Source organism: Lygodium microphyllum, chromosome 18 (assembly GCF_053477565.2).
Source record: "Lygodium microphyllum isolate KBCC chromosome 18, Lygodium_microphyllum_v1.1.10, whole genome shotgun sequence".
NCBI lineage: Eukaryota > Viridiplantae > Streptophyta > Polypodiopsida > Schizaeales > Lygodiaceae > Lygodium > Lygodium microphyllum.
Genome location: NC_141152.1, coordinates 54393798 through 54415482, shown reverse-complemented (window position 1 = coordinate 54415482; position 21685 = coordinate 54393798). Strand labels below are relative to the sequence as shown.

Below are 21685 nucleotides of genomic sequence, written 5' to 3'. Positions count from 1 at the left end.
GGGTAGCATTCCAATTACAAGTTGTAGATGAGGGGACTACTTACAATGGTAATGCAACACATGTAAGTGATAGCACACTGTGGCAAAGCAATTGTAAGTAGCATACTATGGTAAAATGATTGTAAGTGATTATAAGTGAAACACAAAATCCATGATGGTAGTGTAGCACTTCTAAGTGGCAATGAATCACTTATAACTAGTCACACGCCTCTTGTAAGTGATAGTGCAACAATGTTAGTGCTAGCAACCACCTATGAGTTGTAGTGCACCACTTGTGCCTAGCTCCAATAAAATGAGAAATTGATTCATAGACAAAAGAGTGGTGTATAAAATAAAATACTTGTTCAGAGATAGAAAAAAGTTGTAGTACACCACAGGACTAGCTCTAATCAAATGGAAAACTAGTTCTAAGACAGAAAGGAATGGCAAATAATCACAAGGAGATAAATTGCTTTATAAATATTTAGAAATACTAAAGTAAAAAAACATTGTAAATTGTTATAAACTAGAATAGTAAATCATCACATTTAAGTAATAAACCACTAGCTTCATTGCCACTGCTATGTAATGTTTGGTTGTATATAAATTGTTGTCATAGATTCCCACAAGCTTGGTAGCTTGCACTATGCTCATGCTAAAGCTTCGCCTAGCTTTCACCATTCACCAATATCATTTCTGCAAAAATAGAGATGTACTTATACAAAATTTACATTTGGAATTGTTGGAGACTAGTATAGTAAATGTTTCAAAACTTCTTAGCATTGCAACATGGGTGCAAAATATCCAAATCAAGTTATAGTACCAATAGAAAGTGGTATGTACAAAACAAATCACTACTTGAGGCTCCTCTAGAAGGTGGACCTGGATGTCTAACATATGAACATCTAGCAAGTCTTTTACTACATTCTTTTTATGGGAACATCCTTGTCTCATCCATCCAAAACTAAAAGACTAAGTCTTTGACACTTTGAGAGATGTGGATTCTCTGTCCATCTTACCTACAACATGCAAATGTAGGGAACAAATGATCAACTTCACTTGCCATTGCCAAGTGATGTTTGGTTGTATATAGGTTGCTTTTGTAGATTCTCATAAGAGATCATGAAAAAATCCTTATTATGCTCACTCAGTTGGCATAACACTACTTCAATAGCAATTTTGGAGACATCTATACATACATAGAATGTTATTATCCAATCTAAGGCTCTTAAGATAGGAGCAATCACGAGAGACTTTTCACACTCTGTAGGAAGCTTGGCACTCCTCTATCTAGGCCCAAGTAATTAGTAGCTTGTAGAGTGGTTGTGCGATAATGGCCTAGTTTAGCACAAAGGGCTGATAATACCTAGTATGGCCAAGAAAGCACTACACAATGCATCCCCTTTGGATTGGTGGATGGAGAGAAATCATGATAACTTTAATTTTAGCAATGTCAATTGAGATCCAAGTTTTGAACACAACATCCCCCAATTTTATACCATGTGTGTGCTTAACCCTGAACTAATAATAGAGGGGATTCAAGGAGATGTTATATCGTCTACATCTTTCAAAGACTAGGTAGAGCTTGTCAAGATGTTATTCCCAACTAGAGTAGATACATAGGTTACCAACAAACACATCAAGCCATTTCAACACTATGTCCTTAAAGATAGTGCACATGAGCCTCTAAAGGTGGTTGGCGCATTAGTCAACCCAAAAAAGGCACAATAATATCATTGAATACCCCCCATTCAATGGCAAAGGTGATTCTTGATTTATCATCCAAGTGGACTTGCACCTAGGTGTATCTTAAACATCTAAGAATCTATTAACTTCCTTATCTACTACTCATTCGACCATATGATCAATACATGGTAATGGATAGAGATCTCTCTTGGTTGCAACATTGAATTCCTTATAGTTAATGCATATGCAAATTTTTCCATTCTTCTCAAGTACCATAACGATCAATGATGCCTAATCAACACACTTGATTTCAAGGGTGTGCTTTTGTTTGAGGACACAATCATCAACTAAAAGAACATAGCCTTCAAGCATTCATGGTTTTGAAAGCTTTCACACAAAATGGGTAGGCCTAAAAAAGGCACTCCAAGCAAATTGCCAACAATCATAGCTTAATTCTACCTACTTGCAAGTATTAACATTCATTAATATTAGATGTCAATACGAATCAAAAAAGTTTTACTTTAAGTAGCTATTGCATAACTAAAAGAGAATGTGGTAATAAAAATTATAAAAATATCTTTTAGCAATGTTTGAATGCAACTGTGAAATGATTACAATAACTTATTTGTTGAAGCATCTCATTGTTCACTTTCCAAAAATATACTACATTTTCTAGAGTGATGCATATTACATTCTATCATAGATATTTTATTGCAATTATCAAAAACATTAGTTGTGTTGCTTTTGGTGTACCACCACTATATCTAATTCTTTAGTAAAGTGAACATGCTTGTGGAATGTAGAGAAAGAACATGCTCATGTCACGTGGCTTCTCTATGACCTTGAGGTTTCATATAACTACAAGTTCGCAGCTCTATGCTCTAATACAAAGTGCTTCAAAGTAAAGGACAAAACAATTGTAGCACTTATGGGACACTGCAAAGCATCAAATAATCAACAAATCTCTATCCATATAGAAAGCAATGGATATTTCAATTCTTTCTCAACTCATTTGGATAAATTTTCCCTTCATTCAAAAATCTAATACCAAATAGAAAGTGGTACATTTCTTTCCCCATCTTTTGATAATAGCATATTAGAAGATGTTTGAATTCGTTCTCAACCATTTGGGTAATTTTCCTTAGTTCCTTCTTTCATTTGCTCGAGACCTAAACTAAGTTTTCCAATAAATATTAATCACTGCAGACAAGTTCTAACATCTCCATGTTCCATTGAGTTATGCATTAACATAGAAAAAATCTCCTCACTTTTGTCCCCATTGACACATAAACCTACACACCACCTGATTCTCCCTAATTGTTCTCCATATTTAAGAAGTTGCACATGACCTCCACAAAACCTGTTTTGAAATAATGTTTTTCACATATCCTGATACATGCACTGACAAGCTACTAGCTTAATGCAGTATGTAGATAATCTTAGTGTAGAGTTACTAGTTCATCACTTTTCCCTAGCCTTGCATGTACTGTGAAAATATGTAATTTCTGCAAATGAATGGGTAGGATTAGGTTCCAATGAATATATTTTAACATACATGGTCCTTGATAAGTTGAGTTTCCTTTTCCTCAACTGCATTTCTACTGGCATATTCTACCAAATGATATGTTCATGCATTGTTAGTTAGCAGTAATAAAACGTTAGTCTCCAATTATACAAATCCAGTTAAACTGTAAAATCAATCAACAATGTAATGTACACGTTCCGACTTAGCAAAGCCCAAAAACTCTAACCACCTGATGGTTTTGGAGCTGCTCTATGAGGTCATGGTTGCTATCCACAGCCTCTTCACTGCTTTTACCAGTGAAATGAAGTTGAATTGAAGGTTTGAAACATCGCCCACTTTCCTTTGCAGGGGGGTAAAAGGACCAAATGGTCGGTACACATGCACTTCCCAGACTTCCCAGCATAAATTTGGCTAAATCATTCTGCAGACTAGAAACTCGACCAAGCTATAATATCAGTGAATCATTCTGCAGACTAGAAACCCAACCAAGTTACATTATCAGTACAGGAAAAGAAAGTTGTTCTCAATCATTATCAAAGTCCCATGTCTGACAATACTAACCCACAACAGACCAACTGTATGTTCACTAATTAAACAAACCCTCAATGCCACAACCTATTGCAAAAACCATTTGATGCGATTTGGTGTCTCTTTGGAGAAATCACATCCGTAAAAGTATCCACCAGTTGGCCTGCTAAACATGCTGGATCGTCCTGAAGTGTATCTATAAAGACACTGACAACCCTTTTCTCATGATCTGATGCTCTTAGGCTAAACCATGTGAGAAACTTCATTCTGAAGTCTTCCTTGAGATGACCTTCACATTCCAGCCACCTAACTATTTTAACACAAAACTCATAACTCTTTGCAGCACACAAAGGAGCTCCAGTTCCACTTTCATCACATCCTGCTACTAGCCCAAAACAACCATGTAAACCACCAACTCCTCTCTTCCTAGTCATACCTGTCTGTGAGTCCACCCTCACAGCTGTGCCCACAGTCCTCACTTGTACAGCCCAGCTTTCATTATGCCCATGAGTCTCTATAGCATCAGTTCTAAGAGAACCATCACCCCGCTCATTCATGCCATTAGCCTGCAAAGAGTCCGAAACATTTGGAGAAACTGCACCAGTTTCCTCCCTTCTTGAAGTATGTGAGTTTTCAAGGTCACTGGCATCATCTATTTCTGTGAGCTTGGCTTGAACTGCTGGCTCTCTAGGACACTGAATAACCTCGCTTTCCTGGAACAAGCCACTTGACTCCCTTCTAGAAAGAGATTTGTTTGGCTCAACAGTGACGCCTACATCAAATGTCACTCTAGCTTCCTCTGAACCAGAATCACCATTTGCAGCTACATTAGAGTCACTGTTGGTTGATTTATGCTGTGCTACGCATGCACGGTCCTGTACACTGGAAGCAGCCACTCCAGGACTGACGACACCCAAAGGAGGTTTTACAATGTCACTCTGCTTCTGAATTTCCTGCTCATCCTGTTTTTTACCAGAGCCCGTATCTTTTATACTACATAGAGTCTTCTCATCAACACCAACTGATTGGTGGTCTTGACCCCATACAGTATGCAACTTTCCCAGATCACGGACTTTGAAATTTGATTGAAAATCATCTAGATTCTGGTTTACTACATGCTGATTGGGTGGTATATCCAACTGTGAGTTCAAAGGTTTGTTCAAAATCTCAATGCTTTTAGTAAAACACCTAGATTCAGATGCCTCACCCATCTGCTTCTCAGTAAATGGTATGATACAGAAAACATACTCTGAGCAAGATTCCAGACCTGTAAATAAAGTTTTTCCTAACACATTTCCAGGAATGATACAACTTGGGGCATCTTTGTAGCTTGCATCACTTGCTTTGCGATGCCAAAGTCTATAGCCAATCACTGGTTCTCCAGCCAGAAAACCTCCAGATTTCACTGTCATCATGATAGATGTTGGTGTCACTTCATTAAACTCTATAGTACATAAGGTGATTGCCCTGTCTGCACACAGCATACACAGCATAAACCAAACACTCAGCAATCAAAAAGTGCCAATAAACAGAAAATTAAGAAGAGTAATATACAATTAAATCTAGCCTGCCTGGCATCTATCTTGAACAAAGACAAAAAGGTTGTAGTCCATTGCAGAAAAAAGAAAATTTATCAAAATCACCAGTTGAATCTTGGAAGCCACAGACCTTGCAAGTTTCCACTTTCACTTGGCTGTGAGCTCATACCACACTCCTCAACTAGAACCTCAGCTGCTTGTAGGGCCACGCTAATAAGCTTCTGTATTTCAGTACTTGATGACAGCCTGTTTACTATGCAGCGAGCAAACTTAGCAGATCCTTCTGTCAATGGCCCCACTTCAGATTCCAGGATTTTAGTTGCCTTGTCAATAGTTTCATGGAGTGCTTTATACTTTTGAGTGCCATTCAATAATTTGTGGCTTAGCGAAAGTCGATGACAGAATATATCTACTCTCCGGGCATCCCTAGCAACCAAAAGCTGTTTTCTCCAGCAGCTGTCAACCACCATACGTCATGTTAATTCATGAAAGAAAAATCACTATGTCCACAACAGCACCCATCATGAGAATCATAGATCTATCCATGTACATTAGTCTAATGACTATACTATACCAAGAAGTCACTTGTATACAGATCTTAGACCAACCAACTAATCAAATGAGCACCATTACCCTATCAAGTTACTGATTCTCCCACAAGATCCGCATTTATAAGTTCCATCGAGTAAAATGTTGGAGTCAACAATTACTACCCCAGCTAATCTACTATTGAGAGCACACTCTAGATGACAAGAAAAACCGCAACTGCTCTCCACATCCATTGGCTCTGGTGTGCAGACAATCCAAAGACTAGGATCCTTGTTGTCATCAAACTTTTGACAGATGCAGCAAGAACATCGCTTACAAAAACTGGCATTAGGTAGCAACTGAGCCCTGCATGCTGTATTTTTGCATATCCAGGAAACTTCTGTCATGTTATTAACCTCCTCTGCACCTGCTACACTTGTTGATAGAACCCTAGAAGGGCGGCCTGCCTTTCGTTGTCGTCTGGGTGGACTTTGTGGTGCAGATTCATGGGTTGGATCAACACTATACACATCTTCGCTTGAACCTTTTCCAGTCACCAACTTCAGAAGTAGGTCCACCAACTTGCATTTTGAAAGTCCTGTATACTTCCTTTCCTTGCCCATCTCATGACAAAGTAGCTGTAGTAAATCTTTCCTTGTCCAACATTCTAGAGCTTCCCTGCCTCCTGCACAACCTTTGGCAGCTTCGTAAAGAAGTTCCTGCTTCTCATGTATACTCAGACTGCTAACTAGTGATGCATATGCTGCTGGGATATAAACACCTTCTGCAACATGTGGAATAGATAAGCACCCAATCAAGAATATTGACTGCAGAATATAAGCATTTAAAATGATACTGCACTGATCTTAGAACAGCAACATTAGACATATTCATCAGAAAAGAAAAGTGCTTATTAATAAACTGCAATTTTTATGCTCCCATCAGATGATCACATGAAGAGTGACTAATTCCCCTACGAGGGCACCATGGTCTACCCAAGCTGCACCTTGCCGCATGAGCATGTCCCTTTATGCATTACCCCTTTGCATGTGTATTGTATGTATACGTTGGGTGTTTGGAACAAATGAAAAACTATGATTGTAGCCATCCATCCAAATGAAGACCCATGCATCAAGTAGCATGATTCCTTTTTATCTTGTTGAACAGAGCATTCCTGGGTTCTCCTTCCTCACCCAGGATCCCGAGCAGCTGCAACAATCCATGCGGCAGACTGGCAGTTGCCCTTGTTGACTCCTTTACCTCTTCATACTTCTCCTTTGGCACCCTTGCCACACGTTTGTTCTCCATAGGGGATTCTACTGTCCATCTGTCCATTTTGCAACCAAAAAAATACAAAACAAAACACACACACAAGACCCATTAACTTGGGCTACCCAAAAGAAGATATCCATCACCTCTGCAATCCTAGTAGGCCCTTGGACACTCCATGGTGACACCGTTGGTTTAAAACCATGGTCTCTTTGGGTGGGACCTTTTGGATAAGTGAGGGTGGAGATACACTCTCTTCCTGTGGACACCTTTTTGGGATTGAGAGGGAGTGCTGAGCAAGGTGAATTGGGTACATGAGGGTGGAATTATACTGTCTTCCCTTGGGCACCTTTTTGGGTTTGTCTTTGTTTGGGGAGCGTTTGGGCTCAATTAGCAAAAGAGTATCATGTAAGGCATTTAATTGTGAATGACATGCCCAAAAATTCCCCATTTTTGGGCTTGTCTTTGTTTGGGGAGCGTTTGGGCTCAATTAGCAAAAGAGTATCACGTAAGGCATTTAATTGTGAATGACATGCCCAAAAATTCCCCTATACCAGGGCATGTTGTGGGCATCCTACTTTCATCTCTCATTCTCTCACTTTTAGTGCCAACTCTCCATCATCATCTTCCCGCTCCACCAGCTTCTGTGCCTCACTCTTAAAGGCCGTTGCCCATCCACTGGAGCTGCTGCCCTACCTTGGCAGTTGACGCCTCAGCCAAATCCTCCAGGCAGCTGTGTTTTTCCTATAAGCTGCTGCCATGCCTCTCCATCTCCTGTTGCTGCTGAAATCGCCTACTCCTTCTCCCTTTCAGGTGACTGTGCTGTGCTTTCATTACCAACACTCTTCTAGGGCTGTATTTTTGTTACCAGCTTCTGCTCCATCAGTCAGAGGTTGTTGCCAAGCGGTACATTGCTGCTTTTGAACACTCTCAGACCAAACACTGTTCCTGCCCTGCTGTCTTCATCCCTCTGCACTAGTCTCTAGATTTCTTCTATAACATTGGTAGTTTGCTGCGCTCGGGATCTGTACTTGGAGGACAACAGTCTGCTGGCACTCTTCCTTGGCCCACTCCCATGAAAGTGTGGCTGTTGGACAACCTCCGCTCCTTGAGCACTCTTTCAATTGTATCTCACCCCTTTCATCATTCATTCCTTTACCATTCATTTATTCATCAGTCTTCTCCTTTTGTTGTTCTTGTCTAAGTTCACTGCACATTAGTCTTATTTGTACACTCATGTTTTCTCTACAAACCCTAGCACATATTCACATACTCGTGTTTGAGGTGCTACCCACTAACATAGGCAACCTAACTAGCAACTCAATTGCTAATTGCAATAGACGCCCCACCAACCCCGGTTATGCAAGCCTAAACCTAGTCTGTCAAATGTAGCACTAGCCTCTTTCTAATCCATATGTTGCACCTACAAAAACATATAGAGAGTATTGCAATTCACATATCTATATTGCACTCCACACTCCTCTTGAAGAAACCTAAGACGGGCACCACTAATCAATTCAAGTTCAAGTGTGCTTAGATTAATAGGGTGTCAAATATAACAATAGCCCCTTCTAATTCATATGATGCCCCTACAAAGTAGAACCTATAAACATGTTGCACACCACTTGCCCATATTGTGCTCCACATTGCTCTTGAAGAAGCCTAAAAAGAACTGTGTTAATCAAACAAAGTTCAAGTGTGATTTGATGAATAGTAACAGCATAATGGTCATGCAATCAAGGAATACCCAAAATGATGTTCACATAGTGGGCATTTTAACTTTCCCTATTTTGCTCCAAAAAGAATTAAGGCTGGCCACCCTCATTTTAGGCACTAGTTCCTTAGTTGGGGGATTGGTACTTGGGTGCTTAATTTGGACAGCTCAATTGTTCATCCTCTTTGATATTCTTTAAGCCTGCAAGGGTCACTCTCCCTAAAAATTAGGGAGTTACTATTTTTGGACCCCAAAATCTGTTCCCGTCATTATCTTCGTTTTTGCACGAGGATTAATTCTCTGGTCTATGCCGAGGTCAAATTTTGCACCGATCATGGAGAATTTTAGACCGGAAGGTTTAAACGAGAAAAATGTTACATGCATGCCATGTGTCACAATTTGTGCACAAATTCCCAAAAGAGAGAGAGAGAGAGAGAGAGAGAGCTTTTTTTTTTTAATATAATAGATAAGAGAGGCAGATCTGAGCGTGAAGTTTTCAAGGGCTGAGGGTAGATTGCTGCAAGTACATCAACTATGGAGAGTACTTCTTCGTCTCTGACTCATGTACGGAGGTAGAACTTGCTCCCTCTAGTCAACTCTCTCTCTATTCTCAAAGGAAATGCTCTACATGATGGGCTGATTCCATCGATTTGTTCACAAAGGCGCTTCCCCAGGCTCTTCTTCGGCAACATTCCAAATCCCTCAATCTTTTGACCCGTCCAAGATCTGAGAGGGGGTGTTAGACAGTCATTTCTTGGATAGACGGTGGACAGCAGATCAGCACAGGGTGCCATGTCAGCAGGTGCCACGTCAGCCTGCAGTCGGACAGTGCAATCGGCCAATTATTTGGGTATTATTTTATTACAGTCGGCTGCATTTATTGCAGCTGACCTGGTCATTTTTATGCCTTTTCTTTTTGGCTATTTATAGCCGGGTTGTGGCATACTCCAGCATTCATTCATTTCAGATTCTGATCTTGAGATCTGTTGGCTGAGACAGACTGTGCTCGGGCTGACGAAGATCAAGGTCATCAAGTCAAAGCCATACGCAGATATTTCCTATGCCCCCTTGTGTATTTCTGCACTCTTATACAGCATACCACACCGCAAATTTTCTGCGTTTACACTGCCTCCTTTTCTCTCTCTCTCTGTGTGTTCACTCTCTCTCAGTCTTTGTCCTACGCTTCCACATCGTTGCACTCTGACACAAGATGCATTTCTCCATGGATATCTCACTGAAGAGGTATATGTTTCTCAACCACCAAGATTTGCAATCAAAGGATCTAAGCACAAAGTTTGTCCTCTCAATAAGACTTTGTATGGTTTAAAGCAAGTTCCACAGGCTTGGTATGCCCGCATACGTTCTCATCTAGTATATCTTGGTTTTTAGAACAGTCCTATCGAGGCTACTCTTTACATTCGACACCAGGAATCTCATTTTACTATTCTTGTGCTTTATGTTGATAATATGCTTATCACTGAACCATGGCCAAATTGCAACATTTAAGGCTGATTTACAGCACACATTTCCCATGACAAATCTTGGTCTACTTCACTATTATTTGGTTATCCAATTTGCCACCATTGAGGGGGGGGGCATCACTATGACACAATCTAAGTATCTTGGACAACTTCAACACTTTCAGTTAGAGGATTGTAAGCCCGTGTCTATTCCCTTGGAGCCTGGTTTTAGATTTACTTACGATGATGGTAGTAGATCCTTTGATACTACTTTATATCAGCAAGCTGTTGGATGCTTGATTTATCTATGTCACATGAGGCTCGATCTTCAGTTTGTTGTCTCCTAGTTGAGCAAATTTATGCACAGCCCTTCACTACTTCATTGGCAGGCAATTAAGTGTGTCTTTCGATATCTTAAAGGCACCCAAGATCTTGGCCTTTTCTACAGGGCTGATTCTTCACTCTCTTTGTATGGATATTCTAACAATGATTGGATTGAACGTTCAAATTCTCATCTCTCATATTGGCAACTGCTTCTTCTTGGGTACATATCTTGTTTCTTGGTTCAAAAAGAAACAAATTATAGTTACTACTTCCAGTTGTGAAGCTAAGTGCAGAGCAGCATTAACAGCCACAGTGGAGTGTGTTTGGCTCCACAAGTTACTTGCAGATCTTCATGTTCACCAGACGGCTCCAACACTTACCTACACTGACAGCCAGAGTGCTTTGGCTACTGTGCAAAACCCAATGTTTCAAGCATGCACAAAACATATAGAAGTTCATTATAATTATGTTCATGAGCGAATGTCAACTGGGGAAATTTATCTTACGTACCCCTGAAGACAACTTGGCAAATCTTTTCACAAAGGCTCTTCCTTGACCAAAGTTCCAGGCTTTTCGGCAAGCCTTGAACTTGATTCCATTTGTGACATGATCTATCATGCTCAATACTATCATAGGTTGCTATATCCACTTGGATGAACTTGTGCAACCATGACCTTGTATGTCTTTTTATTTTCTAGGAGTATGCATTTTTCCTAGATCAGTATTTCCATTTCATGAAGGAGGGTTTGTAGGTCATCTCGTGGGCTATGTGTTGACGCCCTTTGATCCATGATCCAAGCCCCCTAGGCATTTAAACTATCATTTAATGCAATTGTTGCCCCTAGTGTCTAGGATACTAAATGACACTAGACACTAGGACACTAAGTGACACTAGGGTTAGGGTCTATTTTAGGGTTTGCTGTGACAGTTAAGCCGTTAGGGTTTCATTTTCATTATAAATAGACACTTTGTGCCTCATAAGCATACAAGCGTGACATTATTCAATGTGATCGCCTTGAGCATTGTACTCTCTCTCTCTCTCTCTCTCTCTCTCTCTCTCTCTCTCTCTCTCTCTCTCTCTCACACATTAATTAATAAACTACTACTCATTCATGATCCTATATCGTTGTGCATTAATTAATTCTTTCATTTTCATTCATTTTCCATTAAATTAATCGCATAATTGCTCCATACCTAAGCCAACAATATTTTGACAATAGACTTCAAAGTTATACACATAACTAGGGCAGATATAGTTTTAGGGTAAGAATTGTTGCACAACTTGGGTAGCATACTACAATGTAGCTATATGAGCATAACACTTGCACTCCAGAACAATTCTGTACATATTTTGTCGCCCAACAGAATGTTCTTCCATCCCCTTTTTTCTTCTTTGCAAGCTCTACAATTTGTCCCTCTTTCATTATTCTCCTTGTGCAAGTTCACTTCCATTCTAATCTCTCATCCAACATCAAGTGTGTGTACGAGGAGAAGAAACTCAAGGAAGGAGGTATTGCTCGAAGAGCTCAAGGAAGAAGATGCTACTCAAGGCAATCAAGAAGCTTGGTTTGGTCTTCGCTTTGAAGATATTGAAGATTCTTGTCATTCCCATTTTCTCAAGCTATCATTTGAAAGGAGTAGAAGAAGGGTACAGCCACTGAAGGTTGGTTCAAGGTTCATGTTGGTGTGCCCTTAAGGTTTTGCAAAAGGCTTGCTTAAGCTAGGGGCTTGCTTAAGCTGGGGGGCAGCCTGGCTCATCAAGCAGGGGGGCTACTTGTGCTCTGTAAGCAAGGGGGCTGCTTGTCCAAAGAAGCAGGAGGTCTTGCTTCTCTCTGACAAAGACAGAGAAGAGAAAGAAGAGGTGGTTTTTTGAAGCTTAGGAAGTAGAGCTCGAGGCTCCGTGTCTAAACGAAATATACATGAGTCTATTTCTACACAGACATCAAAAAACGAATGCATTCTAAGAGGCGTCAAAATTTGCACCTGTTGCTCATGCCTCATCACGTTTTTTGTAAAAAAACTCCTTAATCTCTAGCCCCCTAAAACCTAAGGTTAAAGATTACCCTTATAAAGGCCATTCACACTAGCTCCCTCTTACAAACCCTCATTCATACCTCTTTTATACTTGAAGATCGAAATCTGTTCACATTGGTGAAAGCTTGCTCATATTGTACTACTACCATATCAATGTCTTCACATTGTTTATAAAACCTCATTGTAAAAGGATAGACACTGCCTGAGTGTATAATAAACTCTTGGTAAGACCTCCTTATCTCAAAATGTCTGATCTAGAGCAAATAGCCAAATTTAATGGTGAAAGCTTCCACGCTTGGAAAGAAAAGACAATGTATCATCTCATGAGGAAAGACCTCTAGGATCTATTTGAGGATGATACAATAGATGCAAATGGCAAGAAGAAAAAAGATGATAAAGACAGGTTCGTTGAAAAAGTTCAACTCAAGACAAAAGAGTGAAAAAAGATGAACAACAAGGCTCCAGGCATCATTGCCTAAGGACTATCTGATGATGTATTGCACCATATCTCCGACATCAGAGATGCGAAAAAGGCTTGGAATAAGCTTGGCAAGATCTTTCTAAGTCAAGTCAAAAACTCTGAAGTCAAGTTGTTAATGCAGTTCTATAAGCTTGATATAAAAAACACCACTTCAATGACTATGCATATTAACAAATTCAAATGTCTAAAAACTCAACTTGCCACTCTGAAGAAAACAATAGATGAAGATGAAGCCATTACTTACTAGTGTAAACCAAGATCCTTATGAAAATCTTGTCTCTACTCTCAGCAATATACCTAATTTGTCACAGAAAGAAATTGAGCACTCTCTTCTTGATGAAGAGAATAAACAAAAGAACAAGAATGCAAAAGTTGGTGTCCCATCATCTAGGGAAAACCTCTTATACACCAAAGGAGATGTTAGACCTAAAGGAAGAGGCTAAGGATTCAACTCCGACAACAAAGATCGGATAGCATGACATTATTGTGGTAAGACTGGTCACATAGCCAGTGAATGGTCACATAGCCAGTGAATATTTCCACCGTAAAATAGCACAGCAAGTGCAAAATGGTAACCATTAGAATCAGTTCATGAATGAAAGAGAACAAGAAGAAGATGCTTCCGTTATCAACAATAACTTTGACAGATTGTTTTGAAGAAATTATCTTTTTCATAGTGGATCTTATATTTTCTCATAGTGGATTTTGTTTCACTTAGTGGATTTGCTTTGTAAAACAAAACCCTTGCCAAAGATGTAAAGTTTCAAGCTATAACTTGACTAGGCTGCCTATGAGCTAGTCTTCCGGGCCATGTCATCATGTAGAGGAAGCAAAAGCCAGCAAGTGTAAAAACTCATCATTTGAAGGGGGGTGTTGAGAATAGCAAATGATGCTTGATATATGTACCCAAAAGAGACTTTCCCACAAGTGACTTTGCAAGGAACATAGACATATGATGTATGCTCTAGAAAGAGACGATAGAATCCCATAAGAATAGTGAGGTATAGTGGTACTATCTAAAAGCTATATAAGCATGTACTTGACACTCATTTCATATATATAATACTATCACTCTGTGTCACTCAAGATTGTGTTTATGAGCCCAAGTTAATCTATCTTGGAACCTAATTCACTCAAGTTACAATTCTTTATCTCAATCATATTTTATATTTATAACCTGTGTCCGCCATAGCTAGCATAGCTCTAGATCCGTGTTTCTCAACATCATACTCATCTACATACATCTCACAATGACTAGTACATTGAGTAGTGACCTCATAGCAAACATACTATTAGCACAAGACCTTGGATACATACTAAATACATCCAAGATCCATTACATATGAGAAGTGCTACCTCCCCCTTAGGCATCAAGTAATACTCTGGACCTCTACTCTACTAAACCTAACTAAGCTCGAACTAAAGTTGACTCTAACTAAAAGGCATCTAGGTAAAGCCGCAACCACTAAAAATGGTCTACCAAGTCATCATCTTTCATCCACTTTGCGTCTATTAGTAAAACAATGCTGAAGCTTCACCAAGAACATATAGATACTTTACATTTAACTTTACTTGCCTCGAAATCTCCACTAAGTCATAGCCTTTCTTCCCCTTAAGCATTGCGATGCTTATAATTTCACATTATTGTAATTTCAACTTAACTAATATGCAACATTGCTTCCAGTTGACTAGTCCCTCATATGTATCCGATATACTGGGAGCACCAAATGTGTCATGAGGACGTGAAAATTTGATGCTTTGCTTATGTTTAATTGACATTTAATTAAAGGATTAATCAAATGTGCAATTAAAAGATGCACATGTGTTGCACATGTGAGGTGCAAGCTACTTTTTCACAGTTGAAGGCTGAAGAACCTTGTGAAAAATATGGGTGTCAAAGGCAAAAGTTGTAACAAGTTACACTTGTTAGATTCTAGGTGAATTTTGTTGTCAGTTTGCCCCTAGGACCATTAATTGGCCATTAAGTGTCACTAGTGACATTAGGTACTAGGCATTAATTAATGGATTAATGCTTGTCCAAGGATCAATTAATGCATGGGACCACTTTGGGTTGCAAATGGCCTAGCCAATTAATTTTTGGATAGGCAATGTCAATTTTTTGGGCATGGATTAAGGGTTGAATTAATTAATTCTGAAAATTAATTAAATGGCTGAAAATTACTGAAAATAGATTAAGAAAGCTGCCACTTAGCAAAACTTTCTCATGCAAGTGGGGGAAAGGCTAAATAGGGCTGAAAGGAGAGAGAAATCTCGTTTTTTCATTTTGGAGCTGTTGGGAAGAGGTGTTGGACTGTTGCTGCCAGCTTTTGGGGCCATTTTCCAGCCATTGGAGACCATTTTGGTGATGGAGATTGCATATTCTTGACCTTGGGAAGCTGATAATTGCTGCTAATGCACTTTCTCTTGAAGATCACAGCCTCTGATGCTCCTATTGTTGTTGGTGCATCCATTTGGGGCTGGTACAGCAGGGCAGCAATTGATTTTGATCAGTTCTTCATGACAAATCTCAAAATTTTCTCTCTCTACAGCATTCTCTTATCTCCTTCAGCCTATGCTCAGCCATTCTCAGCAATTCTCAGTCATTCGGAAGACATCTCAGTCATTTTTAGTGGGTTGATCTGTAATTTCTGCAGTAAACCCTGATTTACAGCAGAAATTAAGATTTAGCAGCCACTTTGGGATTCGTGCCAAAGATTGAAAGCTCAAGGGACTGAAATCAACAGCTGATAATTGAAGATTATCAAGGGATTTCAGGAGTCAGCCCATCCCAAATTGATTCAGGGCAGCATTTGGCCAACCAAGGGTCAATTTGGAGAAGAAGTCCTGGGTGAATCAAGGGGCATGACCCAAAAGGCTTACCGGTCATTTATGACAGCAAGAGCAATTGGTTAGCAGGAGGAGATTGAAGAATCTCAAGTTGTACTCCTTCCAATTGAATGAAAGCTAAAGAAATACCACAAGGGGCGCCGGTTTTGGGGCCAACAGGGAGTCTACTCTCCAAAAATGTTATGGTAAAGTGTGTGTATCATTTTATGTGCATTTATTTATTGTTGTAATTAACTCTTAAATCAGGTTATCACCACCCATTCCAAGAAGAAAGACTGGTTTCAAAATGCATAAGGAAACATTCTTGTTTGCATACTTTGGACCATTGCAATGTGACTATCCATGGAAATGTGCATACTACCAACCATACTAAGATACATTTTTCCATACATTGCATGCATTACTAGCTACATTTTTCCCCATGACCAACACTATACAGCTACATTTTTCCTCATAACCAGCATTAATACCATAAGTCCCAAACACAATGGGCTACATATATGCATTGCCAAACTTGCCACTTTGTGCCCCAACATCATACCAACATTATTATACATAGGATTATGTATATTACCAACTATACTCGAATACATTAGGCCTTGCACACCACTCATTGGTTACTACATATGATAAGGAGTTGTCTCCTACATCCCCGTATGTGGTCCCTAATCCACCATAACATGGAAACTAGTACTACCACCAAAGTACCTTGGCTATCCCACCATTGCATGCATGCCTTGCTATCCAAAAAGCATTGGTTTGGCACTTCCAAGTTGGCCTTGAATATACATCAATTGCCCAATTGGCACAATTTGCTTATGCTCACTACCCATATTTGAAACATCATGATGCTATATTGGCTCTTACTTCGGTGCATCTTGCTGTCTCAAACCTCTTCAAGATGATTTCCTCTTCTTTCTTTACTACCCTCCTTTAAGGGATTCAAAAGTACATGAACTAAAGATAATTTGCCAATTGCACAAACGTTTTAGTTATTGCCATCAGCTGATCTTTAAAATGGTCATCAAATTCCTCTTGCTCTTACTAGTCATCAGCTTTTGAAGGCCTAGAAGGACCCACATTTTAGTCCTAACCAACAATATCAGCTTGCTATTCATGCTACCCACCTTGTTCAAGATCAAGCATTGCATTTCTCCCAACACTTTGTGAATTTTCAGATTGAGAAGCATCATTCCAGCTTGATCCCATCTCACTATCTAAAGATATTCTTGTTGTAATGGTCAACTAAATACAATTTCAGCACTAGAGCAAAGTTTTGACCTTCAATCAGGTGCCTCAAGCCCACCAATTCGAGGGAATTGATAGTATCCTGGCAATGGAACCTTTCGACCAATCTTTCTTCTTGGATAGAGTGGCTAATTGATGGTGACCTAATTAAGCACTTAATTACAGCAATTAACGAATTCACAAAAGTAAAAATGCACACTTTACCACTTTAATATAGGACATTGAACACCTTGTTGGCCCCAAAATTGGCACCCCTTGCGGTATTTCTTTATCTTATATTGAAAATGGAAGAAATACAACTAAAATCCTCCGATCTCCGCTAATCCAAGTACCTCTTACTATCAAAACTAACCAACAAGCCTCCAAACCAATTTGCCCCTTGGTTGGCCTTCACCCTACTCCCTAAAAAACAAATTCAATCCCAAATCTGTTATTGTTGATTGGCCTCTTGAATTCCCCTAAAATTCCTCAATTTCAATTGCTAGAATTTAAGTCCTAGGCCCTCAATTATAAGTACATATCCCAAGGCGGCTATCAAAACTTTACTTTCTATTGTAAATTAAGGTTTACAACAAAGATTGATTGAAATCTCTTCCTCTGATGGCTCAAACTATTGAAAAATACCAAGATAACATAAGAGATGGCTAGGGGATGAGAAAGAATGTTATAGAGAGATAATTTTCAATAGTTTCATCGTAAGAAATGCTGAAAAACTGCTGCTACCCTACTCAAACAACCATGAAAGCTATCACCTTCAGCTTAGGACCACCAGAAACACTGTTGCCTCCTGTATGTTGTTATCTGCACAAGAATAACCTTGGGCTATTGTCACCTAATCTTGAAGGGCTTCAAATTGCTGTCACTTATTGTAGAACTAGTCCATGGTGGCTGCAAATCACATCAGTTGCCTCTCCTTGCTCTCTAACAACCTCCTCCTCTCTCACAATGGCTGGAATAGACTTCCACCAACCCCAAAACACGTTTTTTTCACTTGTATGAGTAATTTTTGCCAAGTGATAACCTTCTAAATCCATTTTTCCGCATTATCCAACTTATTAAATTAATTTTTAAAATATAATTATTCAAGTGCTCAAAATTTTTAATTTTACCCCCATCAATAATTATATTGGCTAGGTCAATTTGTCTTCCAAGTATCCCTGAGCAATTACCAACCCTTAGACTGGCATTAATTAATTAATGTCTAGTCTCTACTATCACCACTGTCATTAGTAGCCAATAAATTGGTCTAGGCCCAAATCTGACACCAGGTACCACCTAGTACCTGTCAAGCATAACTTATTACAACTTTTGCCTTTAGCACCCACTGCATACTCAAGGTCTCAGGTGCCACACTGTGAAATAATTAATTTGTACCTCACATATGCAAGTCACATTAGCACATTTGATTAACTTTTAATCAAATACTAAGCAAAGCAACAAAATTTCATGTCCTCGTGACAGCCATGAAGTTTGTCATCAGTAATAGAGAGGATAGAAAGAAATGATGAGAAAGAGAAAGAGAGTACAACCAAGCACAACATAGGTTGCATGACATAGGAGTTCACATGTAGTGTTAAGGGAAGCCGACCATAAAACATCTACAAAATCCAAGATAATCTAGGTGAGAGTAGTCAAAAACCACTAGCAAAAGACTAAAATCACTGTCGCCCAGCCTGCACAAGCAGTAAATGCACAAAGCACAGCTGCTGCTGCAGATCAAAACACGGACAACCAAGTATTCAATGTAGGCGCCAGCACTAAAATATTGCAGAAAATCAGAAAACGCAGACAGCTGATTGAAAACACAGGCTGCAAGGGGCAGAAAATCAGGTTGTTTGCAGCAGGGACACATCGCCTAGGCTACGATGGACAATAAAAGAAAAATCAGCACCAGAAAACTGTGAGGGCAAACTGTCCATAGCTTAAAACAGCACCAAGAACCCAAACACATACGTCAAATACCATGTCAAAAGTGGGTATAGCAATGGAAGCATAGAAGACTGCAATAATAGACTGCACAACATGAGGGAGAAGAGAAAACAAAATAACACTACAAAGGGAGAACTCAAAGATATGCTCAAGAAATGGAATCCATATACCAAACATGATACAGTCGCATACAACAATGAATCACTGACTACATGGGCACTAGCACCAGCTCCTTCTCCAACAAGGCCTGCACTGAAATCTGCAAGTGATGAAAGAATGAATGTGGAGGAGGTAGCCTAAATATATAGCACAAAATAATCCCATAAACATGATAAGGTCGACCAGCAATAAATGCCAAAATCACCATTATAATGACACGTGCCTAAAATAACTACAATGCTTGGCCCACTAAACCACATGCCCAAACTCACTCGTGAGCTGACAAAATAACAGTATGGTCACTATTGAAGATGGTGACAATGTCTACTTATAGGTTCTAGAACATTCAAAAGTTCTAAATGTTGGACCAATTTCTAGTTGTCTCTAAGGTATCGTGGCCCATTCACAATCCTTCAATGCGTCAACAAAGTTGTCTACAAGCTACATCTACCATCCTCAACTAGAATCCATCAAGTACTTCAATTTTCATATCAATGTAAATTGCAAATGCAAGTTTGTAATGTGATAATCTAGTAGACCAAGAAGTGTTAATAAATATTATTGAACCATCGGTTAACTTCATGAACCAAAATGGATCTTGGATTTTCATGAGCACCATCCATGACATCATCTTCATAAACAAGTTTTGGTCTAATGAAAGGATACTGATGAAAACTCTTCCAACACAGAGAGGTAATGTTATAGCAAAGGTTTGAGAAGACACGGTCTATACAATATCTAGACCGTAATGTTGATAGTGGACAATACGCCAACATCCTAAGCCATTGACAGTGTTTAAGAGTCAAGGGATGGTCTACATTAGAGCATTGAATGACAAGAGATTAATAAAAGGAGACATGAACCAAAGACTCAAAGAAAGGGAAATCAATATGAATGGAATCACCAATGACACAAACGCGTTGTGCGACATTGCCACACACGATTTTTTTTTTTTCGGGCGAGGGGGGGGGGGGGGGGGGGGGTTACTCAGTGCACCATGGCTGTTTCTTTTTTTGTAATGCATTCTCATGTGATTAAGGTACCATGAGGAGCAGCCCCATATGGGTAGGCCTGCCTTGATCTACCCCTAGGACTTGAACTCAAGACATTATGAACTCGTACACCCTTGTCACCAATTGGCCTATTGGTAGTGCACCGTGACTGTTGTATAAGCATCTGCCTCTACTCCCTTATGCGCAATGCTAAGAAACATAACAAAACAGTTAGCTACAAGCTAAACCCACGTCACTAAAGCCCGGCCAAAAGCAGCGTCTTCAAGATTCAGGCAGCAACAAGCCCCATGCCATCCACCCGAGCATTTGTCTTTCATCCCTGGAGAGCACACGGATGAACAGATTGACCCAAAAGTACCAAGTGCACGATAAAAAGTTGGCACTAATCCGAAAAGGAAAATCAGGGACCGCTCTTGAGCAAGCCAACAAATATAATTCTTCGAAATGCATCTTGCAAGTGGCAATCCAGTGACGCGCGCACAGACGAAGAGAGAAAGGGACTGTATGACTCTCTCAAAATCCCTAAGAGGCACCAAGACGGAGCTCGATTTTTTCCTTGTCGAGCAGTGCCTTGTAACCGAACCCATTATAACATACGTTAAGGAGATTAGTTTGGTTAGAGTACCAAGCGCTTACCAGGGAGAGACAGAAATTGAGAGGCTGGAATGTCCGCCATGGCCAAGCAGAGCAGCAGCAGAGACTGAGGACTGCTATGCCTCGATTCTGCAGACGCAAAGCATGATAGCCTCCATCTGTTGCCAGGGCCCAGCACCTGATGAAAGTCTTGGTGTAAATGCGCTCACGATCCAAACTCCCTTGTCACCTTTCCCCAAGGTACAATAAAACACGGTTTGTTCTTGCAAGAAGTTGCAACCCTCCCACACCCTTCCCATGGAATTTCCCTTGCTCAAAAAATGGCCCAAAAAAATAAATAAACTTCATTTTAGAAGGTAAACTTCTAAATATATAATCATCTTTATATATTAATATCATTGTAGGTTCGAGGGGCTAGAAATTTGTAGAGGGCCTCCCAAGTTGAGAATCTCTTCCAAATTTCAAGTGTGGGATCTAACTTTGCTCTCTCTCTCTCTCTCTCTCTCTCTCTCTCTCTCTCTCTAATCGAGTGGGCCACATGCAAGCAGGAAACAATAGGTGTCAAGCAATGGGTTCCAGGAGCAAGCAGTAGGAGTAAAGTGAGAGGCACTACCAGCAACAACAGACGGTGCATGCAAAGAGAGTGACAATGCTAAATGGTGGCAGGCGCAGGGCACCAAATGCAGACGAGTTACAATAGTAGAGACGTTAGAGCGATGATGGTGGGAGATCCTCAAGTTTCAGTACAATGCTGCTCTATATAGTTCTACATGTTTTACTCCATTCAAAGTAGCTATATAACAGAAGTCATCACTCCAATGGTCTTGGC

At 39.8% G+C, this 21685-nt stretch overlaps 1 protein-coding gene across 1 annotated transcript; it reads right to left on the bottom strand.

Annotated features, from left to right (window-relative positions):
* Window positions 1-3156: 3156 nt before the first annotated feature.
* Window positions 3157-21111, bottom strand: VEL1 (vernalization5/VIN3-like protein). Its single transcript, XM_087698709.1, has 4 exons — window positions 20899-21111; window positions 5890-6568; window positions 5387-5712; window positions 3157-5189 (listed from the first exon to the last, which is right to left on the bottom strand). Exons 1-4 carry the CDS (start codon window positions 20936-20938, stop codon window positions 3793-3795), a joined length of 2442 nt encoding a protein of 813 aa, XP_087554835.1. The 5' UTR covers window positions 20939-21111; the 3' UTR covers window positions 3157-3792.
* Between the last annotated feature and the right edge of the window lie 574 nt (window positions 21112-21685).

Excerpts from the sequence above, each read along its gene's own strand:
- VEL1 (XM_087698709.1), bottom strand. The coding sequence starts at position 20,938 with ATGGCGGACATTCCAGCCTCTCAATTTCTGTCTCTCCCTG. Across the intron at positions 6,569-20,898 it reads TCAATTTCTGTCTCTCCCTG|AAGGTGTTTATATCCCAGCA; the intron begins GTAAGCGCTTGG and ends CACATGTTGCAG. Across the intron at positions 5,190-5,386 it reads TGAAAGTGGAAACTTGCAAG|ACAGGGCAATCACCTTATGT; the intron begins GTCTGTGGCTTC and ends TGCTGTGTGCAG.